General features: G+C 41.6%; 1 protein-coding gene across 1 annotated transcript; it reads left to right on the top strand.

Moving 5' to 3' along the window:
* Nucleotides 1–168: 168 nt before the first annotated feature.
* LOC145410657 (O-acyltransferase like protein-like) lies at nucleotides 169–18,476 on the top strand. Its single transcript, XM_080280770.1, has 19 exons — nucleotides 169–393; nucleotides 1,562–1,709; nucleotides 2,259–2,400; nucleotides 2,966–3,140; nucleotides 3,664–3,773; nucleotides 4,377–4,393; nucleotides 4,618–4,726; nucleotides 5,092–5,176; nucleotides 5,445–5,552; nucleotides 6,301–6,368; nucleotides 6,742–6,925; nucleotides 7,353–7,446; nucleotides 7,885–7,984; nucleotides 8,596–8,728; nucleotides 8,943–9,141; nucleotides 9,910–10,055; nucleotides 10,461–10,569; nucleotides 11,412–11,564; nucleotides 18,334–18,476. The coding sequence occupies exons 1-19, from the start codon at nucleotides 169–171 to the stop codon at nucleotides 18,474–18,476; spliced, it is 2,448 nt and encodes an 815-aa protein (XP_080136896.1).
* The last annotated feature ends 20 nt before the right edge of the window (nucleotides 18,477–18,496 follow it).

Here is an 18,496-nt window from a genome sequence, read left to right as displayed (position 1 = left end):
ATTGAAAACGTGGCGCGTGTGTAAGGCTTCCTCCAGCCATGGGAAAGTGTTGATTTCCTGCTGCCACCCTCCCTTCGAAGCGTCTTGCACTGGGCCAAATATGAACTGATGGATACAGTATGTGCCTTTTCATTATCCCATCCAGGTGAGATATTGACCCGAGCCGCCATGACCCGCCTCCTGTTGCTGCTGCTGCTTGCCTGCGTGATTGGCCGTGGTGGAGCTGACCTTCCCGATGACCCCGAGGTTGTGAGGTCACGTGAAGGTGAGGTGAGTGCCCCCTGGAGGCTGGTGCAGGAGGCGACCCTTGAGGTGCTGCCGCCGCCGTTGAAGGCAGCACTGTCGCATCCCACCCACACACCTGTCCAGCCCCACCTCCATCACCATGCACAGGTGAGCATAGACGAAACTACTCCAGTCACTGCTCTTCTAAACTTTTTATTTGTATTCCTCCCCCATTACGGCGGACACACAGCATTCAACTAGCTAGAAAGTCTCATCCCTATTCTGTCCAGCCGACCTGTCGTCCCAGGTTCTCACTTATGCAGATGGCCAACTCTGGAACTGTCTTCAATCTGTCTTTCCCACTGCCCATGTCCTCCAGTCTTTTAAATGCAATATATCCAGGGAACTCGATATGAACAGATACTGATTTTGGCTTAATTTTGTTTCAACCATCTTCAATAAGTTACTAGAATTGCAGGTTCCTTTTAATTTCAATTAAACAAATGAAGTGGTGGTCAGTCAGTAATTCTGGACTGATGTCCAGGATAATGCAATCCCAAGCTGACATCCGACACAATACGGACATCTGAACATCACTAGAATAATGCTGATGTGATCTTCCACACGACTCACCGAGATTTACTAAAAGCACCCCCGCTAATCCGTTAAGACCAGCAAATCCGTCCTGAATGAAACAGCCCTAGCATGTATTCACTGTGGACAGTGAAAACTAGTGTGAAAGCAGTAACATGCGTAGGTATGTGACAGACAGGGGGACTGCTGGGACTTAGGAACGGAGTGTCTTATCTGAGATTTTATCTGAGAATTTTCTTACGCTCCTCCAAATAGCATATACATTTTTCTTACTCCCTTTCATTCAACGCACACAGATAACAAAATTTTATGAGAGCATGCCAGACTACTCTTAGTATTACTGACGCACTGAGCGTGATGATGAGCTGAGATCCTGATGGCTGGTGAAACAGGAATCCCCGCTCTCCCTATCACTAATTTTTCACCCACCCAAGATTACCACCTATTTCAACTGATTCTACTATTGCCTCGAATTATGTGGTGAGGCAGGATCCAGAAGCAACGAGACAGAAGGCATAAAAGTAGGAGAACTATCAACACCATGCCGGGTGATATGGGCAAAACAGTCATTAACATCAACATCATTCAAGCCTTTGGAATCCTGACTACACCTTACAAGCCTAACTCCTTTCTCTGTCTATCTACCTGTCTGTCTATTTATCTATCTATCTTTCTTCCTTTCGTTTCTTTCTTTTTTTTTCTTTTCTTTCTTTCTACCCTAATCCACACTCCCTCTCTACAGGCAGAGGAAACAACAAGAGAGGGTTCAGCCTCAGACCACCTACTGGACATCTACCTGCCCAGCATCAACACATCATCACCACAGTGCACCCAGGACGTTCAAGCTTTCTTACTCGCGCTGGCCACCAAAGAGAACTGGGCTATTAAAAGTAGGCATCAAGTAACCATTAACCCGATTCTTATTGAGTACGGGATCTCCTAGACGACATTTTAGGGCATGAGACAGCTACTCTTATTACCACCACCAGATTTCTACTGCTCAGTATACCACTCATCTGCTGACTCATCTTTCCACTTTCACACATCCTCTCTCTGATTCGATCTTCCCCACATCTGACATCTCAGCACCGCAACTCTTAAGCTTACCATCCATCTATCATCCAGTTGATCCACAAGACCCACAGTCGCCTTAACTCAGTAGACAAATGGTAATCTGTCTGTTGATGAAATAGTTACCAACCAACACAGTAAATGGTTCCTGGGTTTCGGAAGACCAACTGGCTAGGCATTCAGTGTAGAACCAACTGAGGGCATCATTACCTCGAGTGAGTGGATGTCCCACCTACCACAAAACTGACATCCAACAGTTCGTTCTCACTGCCACATGCAATACCTGAACTTTTTTCACCCACATCGTGCCATCTATTCGCTTCACTTCTCTGCTACTCACACTTCCGCCTCTAACTTTCCTTCCTCAGTGATAGACTCGTGGGGCAAGTTCCCTGACGGCATCCTGGCGGGCAATACGTGGGTGCCTGGCCTGATGGACGAGTGCATGGACCAGAGGGCGTATCACTCAAAGGGGAACTTTAAGGGACAGTACTGCACTATTTCTTACAAGTGAGTCATGGGTTCATTGTTGCATACCTATGAGGAAAACCACGTCCCTGAAACATGTGCGGATGATAGGACCGTGAGGCAGAGTCAGGATTCCGGGAGCTTGGATAGTGTGTGAAGGAGTGTCTGGCCCATTTCATTGGACAAAATGCTGATAGTTCTCCTCCTATCGTGTTTTTCTCAGCCAAAAGTTCAGTCGCTATATAGTTATTAAGTTTCAAGCCATTATTGTGGAGTGGACTTGCCCCAGTTCCGGTGATATCGAAAACACACGAGAGTTAACTGCACATAACTGAAGGGGAAAAAAATCAAGGTACAGTAATGACAAATATTAGTTTGTTTACAGAACGTTTAATAACATCAGGATATATTACCATCTACCGACGCCTGGCAAACGTTCGTAATCTATCCTGGTTCAATACGTCTCTGTTTATCTATCTATCCACCTCTTTCCAGGGATGCAAAGTCGGAGGTAGGGAGCGAGAATGAGGCAAAAAGGAGAAGAAGCAAGCATTTATCTATTTGTCTGTCTATCTGTCATTCTATCTATCTATCTTCCTATCTCCAGGAAAGCACCAGCAGAGGGGAAGAGTGAGGATGATGCAGGTAAGGAGGATGACCAAAGAGTAAGGCCGTACCTGAGCATACGCATGGCAGGTATAGCGGGTATGCTGGGACATGCCATACCCAGCGGTCTGTACAGCACGTGCATACCCTCGTCGTGCACCAAGGACGAACTCAGGGTGGGTTGATGCACGTAAGGGGTGTAAGTGATTATTGGTAAGGCATGTGACAAGGCGAAGGTGAACAGAGGAGCAAGAATAGGAGGTGTGTGTGTGTGTGTGTGTGTGTGTGTGTGTGTGTGTGTGTGTGTGTGTGTGTGTGTGTGTGTGTGTGTGTGTGTGTGTGTGTGTGTGTGTGTGTGTGTGTGTGTGTGTGTGTGTGTGTGTGTGTGTGTGTGTGTGTGTGGGTAATGAGTGTTTGACATGTGTCTCATATTCTGTGCGTTTAACTTCTTCCTGTCCATGTATTTATAATGGAAGTAGGATAACGACGATGATGATGATGATGATGATGATGTTAATGCACTGTTGGGTTACTTTCCTCTCCACGCCAACCCTTCATCTCATCCTTAATTTCCCTCTCCTCTCTCCTTCCATCTCACTCACATACATTCTAGTCACTCACTCTTTCTCCATCCTCTACACAATGCCAAACCATCCCAGAATATTCCTCCCCTCATATTTTTCTCCTTATGCCCCCCAGGACAGCGTGGAGCAGCATCTTTCTCACTACAACCTGACCATCCAGACACTAGGCTGCCAGACAGACGATCCTCTTACCCTAGAATACAACGCTAGGGATATCACCATGATGTGAGTACTGGGGATGAGAGATTCTGTGGCGGAAGATTTACTGGGAAGGTTAAAACAGTTTCTGCCCGACTTGGGACCATCTTCACTGTGTTACGAAGATATTCTGTGGTGGTTCTATAGTTAAGTCACCCTCACATGATGCAACAACGGGAAAGAGATAGATAGTTGAAAATTCTCACAGTTACCCTTTCGTTCATGTGCATAAACTCAACAAACGCTGCTCCTCTTGATGTCTCTTACTGGTTATACTTCTAAAAAATTCGAGTTAACAGTATAAGGTAATTGTTTTTAGAAGTGACAGAAAATTTCCATCTTGGTCACTGCGTATAAAATATAAAAAATTACTACACCAGATTGTTCAGAAAGAATTTTTGCACAGAACCTGCTGAATACACTGCAAAATTATATTACTTGAAGAAAAATTGGGTAGGAAAATATATAGTTTCAAAAATGTTACTAATACGAATACCACCACCACCACCACCACTACTGCTACTACTACTACTGTTACTACTACTACTACTACAGCGTGGTAATGAGTCTACTGGGAGCTCTGGTATTGGTCGGTACCTCCTATGACCTCTGGCTTGCTTATACGGGGAGAAAACATCCCAGCGAAGGTAAGCCAGGTGGAAAAAACAGGTAGATTAGTAGATAAGCCTAAGAAATGAGTGGCAGATGAGAATATAAGGCTGAGTAGATAATTCAAGATGATTATGAAAAAGTGGAGATGTAATTAGAAGGTAAATATAATGCCAGGTAGATTGTGCAAGAAGATGAGAATGAAAAGTAGAGATCAGGAAATAATTATCTACCCCTCCCTCTACTTCTCCTCCTCTCACAGGCCCCTTGAGGTACATCTTAGTCTTCTCCTTCCACACCAACCTCGAGAAGATCTTTAAAATCAATGTGAACGAGGGAAAACAGGTCATCTCTTGTCTGCACGGGATTAGGTGAATTTTGTTATTATTGTTATTTGCATTATCATCTTTTGGCATCCTCTTTATCATCAACATTATCATCTTTGGCATCCTCTTTATCATCAACATCACCTTTACCTTCTTTTCCCTTTTCTTTTCCCATTGGGGTGTTCTCTCTCTCTCTCTCTCTCTCTCTCTCTCTCTCATGTTCTTAAGATTTCCTTCTCCATTTTCCTCAATCTTTTTTTACAAATCATCATAAATAACTCTACCATCCCTATAATAATTCATTTTTTTTCTTCACTATTTATCTCTTCATTATTTACTATATACACTACGATATCATTTTCTTATTCACTTATTAATTTCTTTCCTTGTTCATTTCCCTTTTTTTTCAGAGTTTTGTCCATGACGTGGGTGACATTCGGACACACCTACATCATGTCCAACTACAACGCTGCTAACAAGTTTTTGCTCACAGAGGTAAAGTGAGGAGGAAGATAATAACGAAGTCATCCTCTCCTGACTACGTTTTCTATGGCCATCTCTCTCTCTCTCTCTCTCCCTCTTCAAAATATTTTACCTACATTCATTCAAGCAATTCCTTTTGGATTTCTGCTATCAGTATTAATCATTTCTCGTATAATAATAATAATCATCATCATCACCTTAACAACACTAATCCTAATGCCCACGCTCTCTTTCCCACACCCGTCCTCTAACTCTCCCCCGCTCCTCTCCTTCCCCACAGAGAGTAGGCGAGCACCTGGTGGGGATGCAGGTGATTCTCAACGGCCTGCCCTCCGTCGACACCTTCTTCCTCGTCAGTGGCCTCCTCGTCGCCTACAACCTCACCAAGGTACGTGATATTAATTAAACCACATTAGTGTTACCTGGGAGAAAAATTACTCTCCTTTATTCTAAACTGACGAAGATGCGCAATAACCCCTTTCAGCTCAGACGATGGCCAGGTTTAGTGGAGGACTGATCTGACTAGTAACCAAGGAGACTCATTCCTACCATGCACCCACGACTATAATTCAAGTCGTGAGTGACCCAGTTCAGATGATTACAAGTCGACGACATTTTTCTCACGACCTTCAACCTCTTCAGTACGATGACCTGTTGCCTATTCTTACTACCGTTAGACGATTATTTTCGCTTACTGTAATTCTAACATAAGTTCTGACTGAAAGACGGCTATTATATTTTCTCCCTACCTGTATTTTGAAACCTCTTAACTACGATGCTATGACGCGTTTTGATTTTTTCTTCTCCCGCCAGACGATTTTATTTTTTGTATTCTTGCTACTCTTCTGGACTTACGTTTTTCCTAGTACAATATGTATTTCTTAAGCCCTTCGATTCGACATTCTGTAAATATTATACCTGATGTTGTTAGACGATTTATGAGCAACCTTCTTACAGTGAAGGAATAAAACAGAAAAAAAGTTACCAATGCCCCCTTACTATATAAAAACTGAGCCAAATAAACTTGCGGACGCTAGCAAAACTTAAATAAAAAAAGACGTGTTCTCGTGCTAAAGTGGTTAAGCATCTGAAGGGAATTGATTTTTTTTTTCTGGTTTTTCTTTTTCTTTCGACAGGACTTTGAGCGAACGAAGAAAATCACCGCTTTCCAAATGGTCTACTTCTACGTCCACAGGATCATAAGGTAAGTCTCTCTCTCTCTCTCTCTCTCTCAATAAAGGCACCCATGAGACTATTTCCACCAATCCAACACCTGAGTGGATGTCTACCTATCCCCTAACCCATAAGATCAGTCTATCAGTCACGATTTTGACCGGCATCTATCTATCTATCTATCTACTCGCCCACCAACACACCTATCTATCAATCTATCTACCCTTCCATCTCTACTTCTCATTCCATCAGACTGTCCCCTCCCCCATCTTGCTGCTCTTCTTCATCTCTCTATTCCCCATTTCTATCTCTCTTTATGTCCCCATCTCTATCCCTCGTTCCTCTCTTTTCCTCTTTATCCATCTCAATTCCCTCCCATCTCTCTCTCTCTCTCCACCCATCAGACTGTCCCCGCCCATCCTGCTTCTGAGTGGCATCTTCGCTGTGTTCCCCCCCGTGCTCATCCGCGGTGCCCAGTCCCCCACCATGACAGACCCGGGTTCCATTGTTGACCTCTGTCGTAGATATTGGTGGAGGGACGCTTTCTTCCTCACTAACTGGTTCTTCGGCTTCATGGATACGGAGTCGGTACGTAAGAGAGAGAGAGAGAGAGAGAGTGTGTGTGTGTGTGTGTGTGTGTGTGTGTGTGTGTGTGTGTGTGTGTGTGTGTGTGTGTTTGTGATGTGTGTGTACAACAAATACTGCTCTTTTATGTACAATACTGCTCAGAGGTAATTCCCTTTTACCCCTACGCTCCTTCAGTACCCCCAGCCTCCCTCACACACCCACTCACTAACACCACCCACCCACTCTCTAACACCACCCACCCTGTCCCTGTCACCATCCACCCACTACTAACACCACCCCACGCACTCACTAACACCACCCCACGCACTCACTATCACCACCCACCCACTCACTATCATCACTCACCCAGTCACTAACACCACCCCACGCACTCACTAACACCACTCACACACTCACTAACACCACTCTACGCCCTCCTCCCCCACAGTGCGTCCCCGTGTGTTGGTATACGGCCGTCGACTTTCAGCTCTACATCGCTACTCCGCTGCTCTTCTTCCCCATCCTCTTCAACCGCAAGTGGGGTAAGAAAGTTTGATAGTAATAAGAGTTTTAAAAAAATAAATATCTTTGTCCTGAAAGTTACTTGTCCTAATTTTAAGTAAGTTTGTGGTAATTATGATGCTGTTTACTTTGCCCTCCCCCCTCCCCCAAAAAATAGAATGTCCTAAAAATACCTGTAAGTTTAGCCTAAAATCTGTATCGTCCTTTCACCTAAAATTCATATGAAATCTTGTCCTAAAGTAATTTGTCATAAAAATTACATATAGATTGGTCTTTTGCAAATCTGTTAAAATGGAAAGTATCATTGTCTGTGCAAGAATGAAATTATGTAGAGGTTGTAAGAATACAGTAAAAATTAAAGTGTGAAGAAAACAATAATAAAAATAGAGAGAGAGAGAGAGAGAGAGAGAGAGAGAGAGAGAGAGAGAGAATGAAATTAATAGAACCTCTATTCTTAGGTTCGATGTGGATGGGGGTTCTATTGGTGGCCTCCTGTGTGATTCCCGGGACAGTAATAGCTGTAAATAACCTTCCCCCGACGCAGGTTCAGGATATAAGGTAGGAGTCTCTCTCTCTCTCTCTCTCTCTCTCTCTCTCTCTCTCTCTGAACCATATTCCATATCCCTACACACCCTCCAACACCTTGCTCTCTCTCCACACTTCCTTCACCTGAACTTCACAACACCCTATCCACTCAAAACGACAATCCACACCTCATCCACATCTCACAAGCCCCATTCACACTCACGTCACCCCCACTCACACCCCTGCATATCCCACAGCCTCCAGTACCTCAACCACATCTCATAACTTCCAAAACCGACTCATCATTTCCCAACACTCCATCAATCTCATACAATCAGGCTTCCTTATCTTCACTTCACACCTCTCCTCTCTTTTCAGTACCCCACAAGAGAAGTTAATGCAGTAAAAACCAAGTCCCCATTTCCAACACTATCTCCCTTCTCAACACCTACACACAGCCTTGCACACCCTTTTTTATCACTTTTCTTCCCTCATCTACACCTCACAACACCCCAGTCCAGATCTGCACACATCTCTACAGCTTTACACCCCCTATCTACACATCTTCTTTTTCTCACATCCACACATCTCCCACAGCCTCCCACAGCTCCTCACACCCTCTCTCACCCCCTGTTCTCCTCCAGTCTGTCTGACTACCGCGTGTACACTAAGTGGAACTACACGAAGCCCTGGTGTAGAGCGTCACCCTATCTGGTGGGCATGTGTCTGGGGTACTTCTTCGCCATCAACAAGGGAGAAAAGATCAAGATGAAGTTGGTGAGCACTTCGTTCCATATTCACTGTGATCCTGCCCTATATAATCTCACCTAACCTAAGTTAACCAAATTTCATCTAATTTAACCAATCAAACGTAATAACCTAATATGCATATTCCTAACCTAACCTACCCTCACCCTAATACAGGCTAGGTAACTACTCCTGAACCTAATCCTTTCTAGTCAAACCAAACTTTAACCCGTCTTTCAAACAGTGGCAGGTCTTACTCGGGTGGGGTGTGGCTCTCGGTGCTGGGTATGGCGTGGTGTACGGCATCCCTGAGTACAACACGTACACCTTCGGGCCCCATCCTTACGTGCCCGCCATTAGCATACTGTACGGCAGCTTCAGTCGACTGGCGTGGGGCGTGGCGGTGGGCTGGGTGGTGTTTGTGTGTCATATGGGGTACGGAGGTGAGTGGAAGGACAGGGATTTGATCATTAAAAGATGACACAATGCATCTTCTTTAATAAGCTGGAGGGCAAATGGTCTGGTTACAAACGAGCAATTTCCTTGTATCTGCTATGAGGTGAGTTATAAAGGGGAGTCAGGTTAGGTTCAATTAATTTTAAAGGGGTTACGATGTGTTTTTTTAAGTCCTCGTGATTACGGCGATGAGTAGGATATAAAAGAGATATGTATGTCACTTCCGACCCGTCACACTGATTAATATTTATCACTTTGCATTCACTTTTCTCAATAAGGGGGACAGGACGGAGAGAAGAAGCAGCATATCAGAAAAAGATATATAATTTTATATTCCCTCTATGTCATCACGCTAAAGAAAAGAGAAGGGATGTTTAAGATGGAAGAGGACACCGCTTTTTTTTTTTTTTTATAAAGTGAGGTGGAGAGGGAAACTGAGGGATGTTATTAAATATTTTCCACTTTGAGGAGAGTTAGCCTTAGAAAGTATATGTCCCTCCTTCTTACACTTCCCTTCCTTCTTTTTCTCTTCCTTGCCTTTTCCTCCGTCAAACCCTCTTCCTCTACCTCCTGCTTGCCCTTTCCCTGTACTTCCTGCTTCCCCTCTTCATCTACATACTGTTTCCCGTCTTCCTCTACTATCTGCTTCCCTTCTACTTCCCGCTTCTCCTCTTCCTCCAGCTACTTCCCCTCTTCCTCTACTTCCTGATTCCCCCATCCCCATCTAACCTCCCCACCTCTCTCTCTCCCCTCAGGTCCCGTCAACTCCTTCCTGGCACACCCGTCCTGGCAGCCCCTTAGTCGCCTCACGTACTGTATCTTCCTCGTTGCTCTCAATTTTCAGTACCTCTTATACCTGTACATCGTCCGCCTCCCCTCCTACTTCACTAACTTCAACAAGGTGAGATAGATGGATAGGTAGACAGAGGACAGGTAGATGGATAGACAGACATATTTAGACAGGCAGATAGACTTACAGATACAGACAGATAAATAAATAAATAAATAATGTCTATCATTCTGCTTCGTTATCAGTGTCTCATTTTCCTATATCTATCATCCACGTTATCTACATCCGCCTCATCTCAGTTTTATCTCAAATATTTCCGTCTCTCACAGTGTTTATTTAATTCTCGTTCTCCTACACATCTATAATTTCTGTCCATCTGTCTCCTTATTCTGTATCTATCTTTATCACTTTATAATTTTCCCCTTATCATTTACCTTCCTCTCTCTCTCTCTCTCTCTCTCTCTCTCTCTCTCTCTCGCCCTCTCTATTTTTTTATCGCTCTATTTTCTCCCACAGGTTATGGAAACGGTGGCCACTCTCTTCATATCAGGCATATTTGGTCTTCTACTCTCCCTTTTGGCCGAAGCGCCTATACTGGGACTGGAGAAACTCGTCCTTAAGCGCGGTGAGAGAGGGAGAGAGAGAGAGAGAGAGAGAGAGAGAGAGAGAGAGAGAGAGAGAGAGAGAGAGAACTACACCAATCTATGTTAACAATTACGATCAAAATACTGGAATACAATAGAACGCATCCCCAATTTATAACATGAACAGCCTATAATATCATATTCCTTCTTGTTAATCAAAAATAAAATGTTCCTCCATATTTACTGTGCACCTAAAACTCCATCAAATTCCCTTAAAGCGATACCAAAACCTTTCCAAACGTCTTCAAACTGATACCTAAACCTTTTCCGATTCCCTTAGAGTGACATCAAGAGTTTCAAATCCCTTTACGATGGCATCAAAACCGTCTCAATTTCCTTCACGATGGCATCAAAACCTCTTCAAATTCTCTCAGGATAACATTAAACTCTTTCAGATTTCTTCAAAGTTCTTCACTGTGACATATAATCCTTTCAAAATCCCTAAGGAAAATAAATAAACCTTTTCAAATCATCTGCTAATACCATCTAAACCTTTTCATCTCCCTCCTTCCAAAATAAACCTTTTCAAACCCCTTTCTAACAACATCTAAACCTTTTCACCTCCCCCTTCCTAAATAAATCTGTTCAAATCCCCTTCTAATACCATCTAAACCTTTTCATCTCCTTCCTTCCTAAATAAACCTTTTCAAATCCGTTTCTAGAGCCACCTAAACCCTTTCATCTCCCTCCTTCCTAAATAAACCTTTTCAAACCCCTTTCTTATACCATCTAAACCTTTTCGTCTCCCTCCTTCCTAAATAAACCTTTTCAAACCCCTTTCTAGTGCCACCTAAACCCCTTCATCTGTCCCCTCCTCCTCCAGGTGCCCCAAGGAAGACAACACCCTCAAGTACCATCGTCCTAGCAGATCCAGACTCGAAGGACAAGGGGGAGGAGGCAGAGTTGGAAATAGAGGACCCGGTTATAGCCAATCTCGACACCATACATCTCACCCTGCGACCTGACCACACCGAATGCTAGAGAAAAACTGACGAAATTTTGATGTAAAGGGCAGAAAATAACTCCCCATTTTATTTTATTTTTTTTTTTTACCCCTTCAGTCCGGGGAGATTTTTTTTTTTTTTTTTTGCTACCTCCAGACGATTTTCTTCAGCTTGAGAGACTTTTTGAACTGGAGTTAAAGACAGCTTTCATTTAACCCCTTCAGTACAAGAGAGAGAGAGAGAGAGAGAGAGAGAGAATAAATAAAGAAGAAAAAAAGTTAGTGGACTGGAGGAATGAACTCGAATAATCATAAAACTCTTACATAATACTGTCAAAAGCTCACTGGGCTCCAACACCTGTATCACTGAGTTACTAAAGTTACTGTGCACTGCCTCGGTATTAAGCACAGTGAAATTAGTCAGTATTTGTCTTCAACTTCATTAGTAGCAATATACCCAAAGGCAGATCCAGCATTTTGTACAAGGGGGGAGGGGTTCAGCATTTTTTTTTTTTTTTTTACCTAATCAGTAAAATTAGATTAGACCTATTAAACTGATGATCTCTTTTTCTTTTTATCAAGCCACCACTAAACAATAATATTGACTATGAGGCATCTGTAATAAGGAAAAGGAAATATCTAATGCCTCTGGTTCAAAGTCTCTCTCCAGCTGAATAAAATTGTTTGAAAATAGTATGCATATATCTTTTCATGTCTATAATGTGCATATATCATTTTAGGTCTATTTTTTACTAGGTGCGAACTAACCTCCTCTAAATCTCTCCCTCAAAACCTGTCACCCATTCCTCTCCCCAGTCTAAGCTATGCACGTTTAAATCCTTCCTTGTCGTGAATATCGTGCAGCAAAGAACCATCCATTCTACAACTCACTCCATACAACGTTCACGTATTCACAAACTATACATTTCTTTCTGTAGCCCGTAACTCCCCCCCCCTCCCCTTCCTAAAAGATTTCCCCAAGTTAAACTAGATAACACACCTAAACGGGACCTTCTAATAATAATAATAATAATAATAATAATAATATGGGTGAAGAGCAATAAATGATCTGATGTCTTAAAATTGATCTTTACCGTATTTTAAATAATCAATAAAGTAATAATCCTATTCACGTCTCCATCTGCATATCAAACACATTAAACCAATCATAAAAACCAGTACTATCATGCAATAACCTCAACAAAATTAATGTTTGCAGAATGTATCCCTAAAGACAGAATAGGAACAGACACGAGCAGCAATTTAGCATGAGCAAAAATAGTCAGACAAGCAAAATCAAGCAAACGCATGCAATAAAAATCAGAGGCATGCAAATACTGACAGACACAAGCAAGACTAAGTAAAAAAAAAGAAAAAATATATATATTCAGAAGTAAAATCAATCCGGGGTGCAAAAAGAAATACACATGAGCAAAAGCAGCTGGGAAAACCGAAAACAAAAACAATAATAATAATAACAATAAACAATCAGGCACAGTAAATATAGCTAAACATAAATAATATTATCTATGTGCAAGAAAATATAACTAAGCATTATTTTCATTTCATTATCGGTTTTACGTTTTGTTATCCGCGTAGTATGGGTCAAACGAGTTCACCCATTAACACTCCTCTAACTTAACTACCTCTCTTTCGTGCCACTTCTCTAGAAATAACTTTAAACATGAGCCATCACTTACCACATCGTCCCAAGTCTTCCTCGGTCTCCCTCTCATGCGGCAGTCCGGTACCTCAATACTCCTAAATCTTATCCAACTCATCTGGTCATCCTCGCGACATGTCCAAACCGTCTCAAACTCTTTTTTTCTACTTTCCTTCTTATTTTCTTCCTCTCCCAGCCGTCTCATCAGTTCTTACGAGGATATCCCGTCATCCACTTTTAGCTACTATACATGCTGTAATATAAGCAAAAATAAGCAGATATCAGCAAACAATAAATAAATAATCAGGAATTAGCAAAAAGAGTCAGCTGTACATGCAATAACACTTTAGGCACAAGCGAAAGAATAAGAAATGAAAGAATGAATCTGGCAAAAGCATATATATATATATATATATATATATATATATATATATATATATATATATATATATATATATATATATATATCAGGCAGAAGCAAACATTTTCAGCACATACTAAATACTGTATAATCAGGCACAAATATATATAATTTGGTACACGCAAAACTAGTCAAGGATGTGGAGAGATAATTAGGCACAAGCAGAAATGATTAGCGTCTAAGAAATTTACCATATCAACAAAAAAATAAATATGCATAAGCAAAGAAGATATCAAATAAATATGAACTGGCATAAGGAATAATTACCATGAAGGAAAAAATCCAGCACGGGCTTTAATAATTACGAACATGAAAAGAAGCAGACCATAGCGAAGAATATCAGAAATAAATTATCGCGGCAAAAATTAACCAAACATAAGCAAAACAATGCACGCAAAAACGATCAGGAGTGTCAAGCAAAATTTTTAAGACACGGGCAAAAGAAGTGAAACCCAAGCATACACCAGGTACACACATAAAAAAGCACATGCAAAATATGTATAACAATCGACGACGGGCTTTTTTTGTGTAGTAAAAAAAAAAAAAAAAATGGCCTTATATACCTTGGTCAGTAGAGGGAACTTATGTAACATCTCCACAGGTTGAGATTTTAATTTCTCTTCTTCATAACTTTCACCCACAATCAGTAAGTTTCCTTAATCATACAGCTGAATACTTGTACGTATGTAGGCCTATCTGTATTCCTGAAACGCAAAGGAGGAATACAGTACAGATAAAGCAATGCTCCTCTGAAATGAATTTGGCAAGCATGTACCCGTTTTCTATCATACACGCCACAGAAAACGGAAATATTTTAGCGGTAACATAGGTAGGCCAAACAGAAGTGCAGGCAAAAGTTTTTAACTTTGCGCTCTATTTTTCCGAGTAATATCTCGAATTTCGACACCAAACTTCATGGCAATAGCATCAGTTGGCTTATAACTCCATTTTCTATTTAGAGGTTCAGCAGAAAGTTCTGAAAAGGAGTGAAAAATGAAATGGCTATAGGAGAGAGAGAGAGAGAGAGAGAGAGAGAGAGAGAGAGAGAGAGAGAGAGAGAGAGAGAGAGAGAGAGAGAGAGAGAGAGAGAGAGAGTAGAAAACCAACAAGATTTTCTGACATATAATGATCATGGATGTGTAACAATTTTTTATATCTGCCTGAAATCCAAAGGGCATATTTATTTCTTCTCTCATTATTCTTCTACAGTACAGTGTGTCTCTCAGTTTATCATATCGCAGTTTGCTATATGTGAAGGAGAAAAAAAATCCCAGACCCAACCATTTTTCATATGTCAGGAATTCAAAGGACATATTTATTTATTTTTACACTGCGCTTTTCAGTTTATCATACCGCAGGTTATGTGCAAAACGAAGGAAAGAAAAAAAAAACACAGATCTATCATATCTTTGTAATATGAAAGGGTCCCAAGAATGCTTACTTTAGTCCAGAGCATTTAAGTTTAAGGGAAGGTAGCCACCCTCTGCCCCTGAAGCCTTTAAATAAACAATAAACCTCTAGCTGCCTATTGTGGATTCGAGTCAGTGGCACACAATCTTTAACCTGAAAGGCGCCTCAGACCACTAAACCACCAGGCGTCAAAATAAAGAACAGATAATTCAGCATACAAATGTCCCTGCATGTGTGTTTGTTTGAGACTATGGGTCGTATTCTCCATGGCGTAGGAAATTTCTTGACACTTGTTCCTTAGCGAGTTATTTTGCAAGCCATCTTATGCCACTATTATATTTTTTTTTTAGTCTTGCCACCTGTAGACTTATTCAGCTTAGGAAAAACTGATCGACCTGGAAGGATTAGATATAAAGCATAATTGTTCCCTTCACTATTAAGTTGCTCTTAAACTGAATAATAATTGAATAATTTGACGTTACCTTGAAAAAACTGCCTCCTAAGGCTGAAGAGGTTAATATCCTCTTGTTTGTTATGGATGCAAAATATGTCGAAAATTAAAAAAAAAAAAAAAAAAAAAAAAAAAGGAAAGGAGAAAGAAGAACGAAAGAAAAATGAGAGAACGAAAAGAAAGAAAAAAGAGAACGAAAGAATATGCAAGAGAATAATGAGGTGTAATATGCACAATAAATTCGCCAAGGAAAAAGTGTTAAGAAGGTTCCACATGGCAAGGAGAATTCGGATCTATGTCATGTAGAAAAGCCGAAATGCAAGAAAATAAATCCTTAATACACGTCTCATATGAGCTGCTGGACTTTTTAACATACATAGAAATCTAATACACTAACAGATTGTCGTTTAAGCGTCCACGCGGAGAGTTAAGAAATATTTTTATCACTTTGCAATATCCTTATATATTCTTATCACCTTGCAATATCCTCATCACCTTGCAATATCCTTATCACATGCAATATCCGGGGTAATACTCATAGAAGGGAAGCCACAGTCCGCCATGTTCACTTATGCTGTCCACGGTCTGATGTGGTTCTTTGCAACGATGCAGTAACAAAAAGATCTTTCAAAATGCCCAACTAGTACAGGTATTAAACCGCCCAAAACCTAACATGTACCTTTACCGTCCCAGTCCAGTACAATTCTCTGTGTTCTTAAATACATTAGTTCTTCGCATCATCATCATCATCATCATCAATATCATCATCATCATCATCATCATCATACTTTCCACTAATGTACTGTTCTCTGCACTCTCGATCATCTAGTAACGTTCTTTATTTTGTTTAATTTCCGCATGGTCGTTTACACTTTCCTAGTTCACTGGCTACAGTCCTTTAATGTTGTCTCAAAGCAATTTTTTATAGCCACTGTTTCGGCCCCATACGTTTTTTCTACACTGTTCCAGTCCTATACGATTCGTGCTGCTGTTTCAGTCCCACACCAATTTCTGCATTGTCCTGGTACAATATGGTTCTCCATGCTGTTCCGGGTCCGTACGATTTTGTACACTGCCTTCATCCTGTATGGGCCTTTATGCACTGCAGGCTAAATATGGTCCCTTCCACTGATCCAGTTCAATAATCCCCATGTCACATTTGGATGTGGACTATTATGGTCCATTACCCTGTTTAATCCTAACCCATTTGTTCTTCTACGCTGCCCACAGGAGCTACTGCCGTTTGGGGGTTGCGTTCCCACATCGTAATGTATGAACCCCAATTCTTGTGTTCGAGCTTACGTTTTAGTGGACATTTAATATGAGTGCTGATAGGATATGGAGTAAGTGCTGATAGGATTTCATATGTCTGTATATGTTCGCACCCTGTCGGTTTGACCGATGACATTTACACACTTTAACATATATAAACACAGCCAATAGTTTCAACAATGCCACTTTCACATGCATCACTCTTCTTACAGACACCCCCCTCTCCATTCGTACTTCAGCATCATGAGGACGGGTTAATTCTGGCTATCAATCTCCTTCCGAGGAGAAGACTCAGTCCCGAAGTGGATCTTTATATGGCCTGATGCGGACACAAATGTAGACACACACTGTCCATAGGATGCTTTGGTCCTTTACACTGTTCAAATGTGGTAGCTGGATCAGGTCTACAATCCACTAGGGTCCTATACACCATCCCAAACTACCAGGTCCTTTGCAGTTCACAGTTCGATAAGGACATTTAAATAATTATTTAAACTGTTCACAGTTTCCTATGGTCCTTTACAATTATCAAATGAGATGCAATCCTATATATCGCTCCTAATTCGCTGAAGTTTTTCATACTATCTTTAATATGGTCTTGTACACCGTCTCCATTTGCAGTGGTCTTTTCAAGTGTTCCGTAGCCATTACTAACTTTTGCATTGCACTTTACACTACGTTTCGTTTGCAATTGTATTTTACACTGTTTTCAGTCCGCAGTTACCTTTAACACAGTCCTAATTTGACACGTTCCTATGCACTATCCAAATCCGATATCATCCCTTAAATTTTCTCTATTTAAATTTGGCTTCACGACACTTTCCACTGTTTGATATGGTTCTTTACAATGCCCACAATCCAGTAGAATCTCTCCAAACAGTCACAGTTGGATACAGTATTTCAACACTGACCACAATCAAATAATGCCTCTTTCTCTGTCCACATTCAGCAATGGTTATTTATTCTGTTCGGGTACAATACGATACTTTACACTACTCCAATCCACTGTGGTCTTTTATACTGTCTCAATCCTTCTCGTGCTTTTTCCAAGGACACCAACTCCACCTCCCCAGCTCTGTGCCTTCCGATGTCCTGGAACGCAAAGGAGCACGACTTGCATTCAAACACTTTAGCATTTCCTTTATATTTTTTTAACTCCTCTGCGATCTAATAAACTGTCCCGATCTAATACACTGTCCCAAACTAATATGGTCTTTAAACTGTCCTAATACAGTTTCTTAAGATGCTCACAATCCACTACGGACCTTTATACTGCCCCCTCAATCGTAACAATGATCTGGCAGCTTCTTCTTCCTGCTTGTGTCTACCCTTCATGATGGCGGATTGAGTGGCTGTGAACTCTTATAGGGACACCAAATCCTCCTCTCCTTGCTACGAGCCCTCCTATGCCCTGGAACTAAGGTACGTGACTGGCATCCAAACCATTTAGCATCATTTTTTGTCCTTTATCCTGTCCACAATCCACTGTGATCTAATACACTGCCACAGTTCGATATGCTTTTTTCACTGTCCCAATTCAACCCATGTACCCTGTTGACAGTATATCTTCATGGTGCATCCTCAGTCCTAACGATGATTGCACAGGTTCGTCTTGCTTCTGAGCCTACCCTGGGCCTTCGCGTTTGCAGGTACAGTATAGTGGCAGTGAGCTCCTTTATGGATACCAGCTCTCCCTCTCCCTACTCTGAGCCCCCTGAACCCCTTTGACGCAGACGGGTGTGCCTGGC

The sequence above is a fragment of the Coenobita brevimanus genome, chromosome 86 (genome assembly GCF_032717465.1).
Source record: "Coenobita brevimanus isolate Jiangsu-jjx chromosome 86, ASM3271746v2, whole genome shotgun sequence".
Classification (NCBI taxonomy): Eukaryota; Metazoa; Arthropoda; class Malacostraca; order Decapoda; family Coenobitidae; genus Coenobita; species Coenobita brevimanus.
The sequence above is the reverse complement of the archived record's forward strand: the minus strand, read 5'-3'. Positions and strand labels throughout refer to the sequence as shown.